This window comes from Chinchilla lanigera, unplaced genomic scaffold (assembly GCF_000276665.1).
Source record: "Chinchilla lanigera isolate Chin_1 unplaced genomic scaffold, ChiLan1.0 scaffold00007, whole genome shotgun sequence".
Lineage (NCBI taxonomy): Eukaryota > Metazoa > Chordata > Mammalia > Rodentia > Chinchillidae > Chinchilla > Chinchilla lanigera.
This window is the reverse complement of record NW_004955408.1, coordinates 1006477-1007438: the sequence shown is the minus strand read 5'-3', so window position 1 is coordinate 1007438 and position 962 is coordinate 1006477. Positions and strand designations below refer to the sequence as shown.

The 962-nt window shown below is 46.2% G+C and overlaps 1 protein-coding gene across 1 annotated transcript in view; it reads left to right on the top strand.

Annotated features, from left to right (window-relative positions):
* The window catches only part of LOC106147177 (extensin-like), a gene marked incomplete at its 3' end in the record, with an annotated part of 5899 nt that extends 4937 nt beyond the window's left edge, over nucleotides 1-962 (top strand). Inside the window, 1 exon segment of the mRNA XM_013507289.1 lies at nucleotides 533-962. Within this exon segment, the coding sequence (XP_013362743.1) occupies nucleotides 533-878 (346 nt within the window).

Genomic DNA, 962 nt, shown 5'->3' with positions numbered 1-962 from the left:
TCAAAAAAAAAAAAAAAAAAAAAAAAAAAGAATAAGAGGAAAAGACAAAGATACAAATGTTGAGAAAAATTACAATACTATTAGAAGAAATTGTATGTTTTTAGAATCTTAGGGGGAAGGGATATTTGAAGAACACAGAAGACATGAAAGAATAATATGAATTCCAAAAAGCCAAACCAAGAAAAACCAGAATTAAGATTATGAGTTTCCAGACTGAACATGCCCAAATGTGAAGATCTTTCAAGCTCTAATTCAAATTCCAAAGGACGTAATGGCCCTGCTGCCCGTATATTGGCAAATCAGCAAGAGCTGGAGATGAGCCCCAAGGACAGTGAGAGAAGATGAATCCCAGGACACAACCCATGGGGAGGAAGATGGGGAAGCCCTGAGAAATCCCCAGAGACTGAGCAAATCCAGAAGGGGCAACAAGAAGGCAAGTTTAAGGGGCAGTAATGCATTCACAGTGCCGTGTACCATCACCACTGTCTATAATCAGAAATGTTTCATCATTGCCAACCTAAACTCTTAGTTGCCGCGCTCCTCCCTTTGACGCTTCCTCCCTTCCCAGAAAGCAGAGGACAAAATCCAATTCATCCCGCCTCTGGGCTGTGGGCACAAGAGACGGTCACTTCGCAGCAGAGCCCGCCGCGCCACCTTCCCGCCACAACTGTCTGGAGAGATCCCCCCACCGAGATGTGAGACCGAAAACGAAAACAGCCGGATCAGAGTCACCATGTGCGAGACGTGTGGGATGCGAACACAGATCTGCGTGGGATAGGCCCACGCAGATCTGTGACCAAGAAACAGCATTTCTTCCTGCTGGCCCCTGGGATTCAGGAGGTGTTTGTCATCAAGGCAGAAGCCCAAGGTTACTCTGACCAGGGTGGGTGTCTTGTCCAGGCTCACAGCTTTAAATACTACCATACACCAATGACTTCTGTTTATCAGTCTCCCCAGAATCC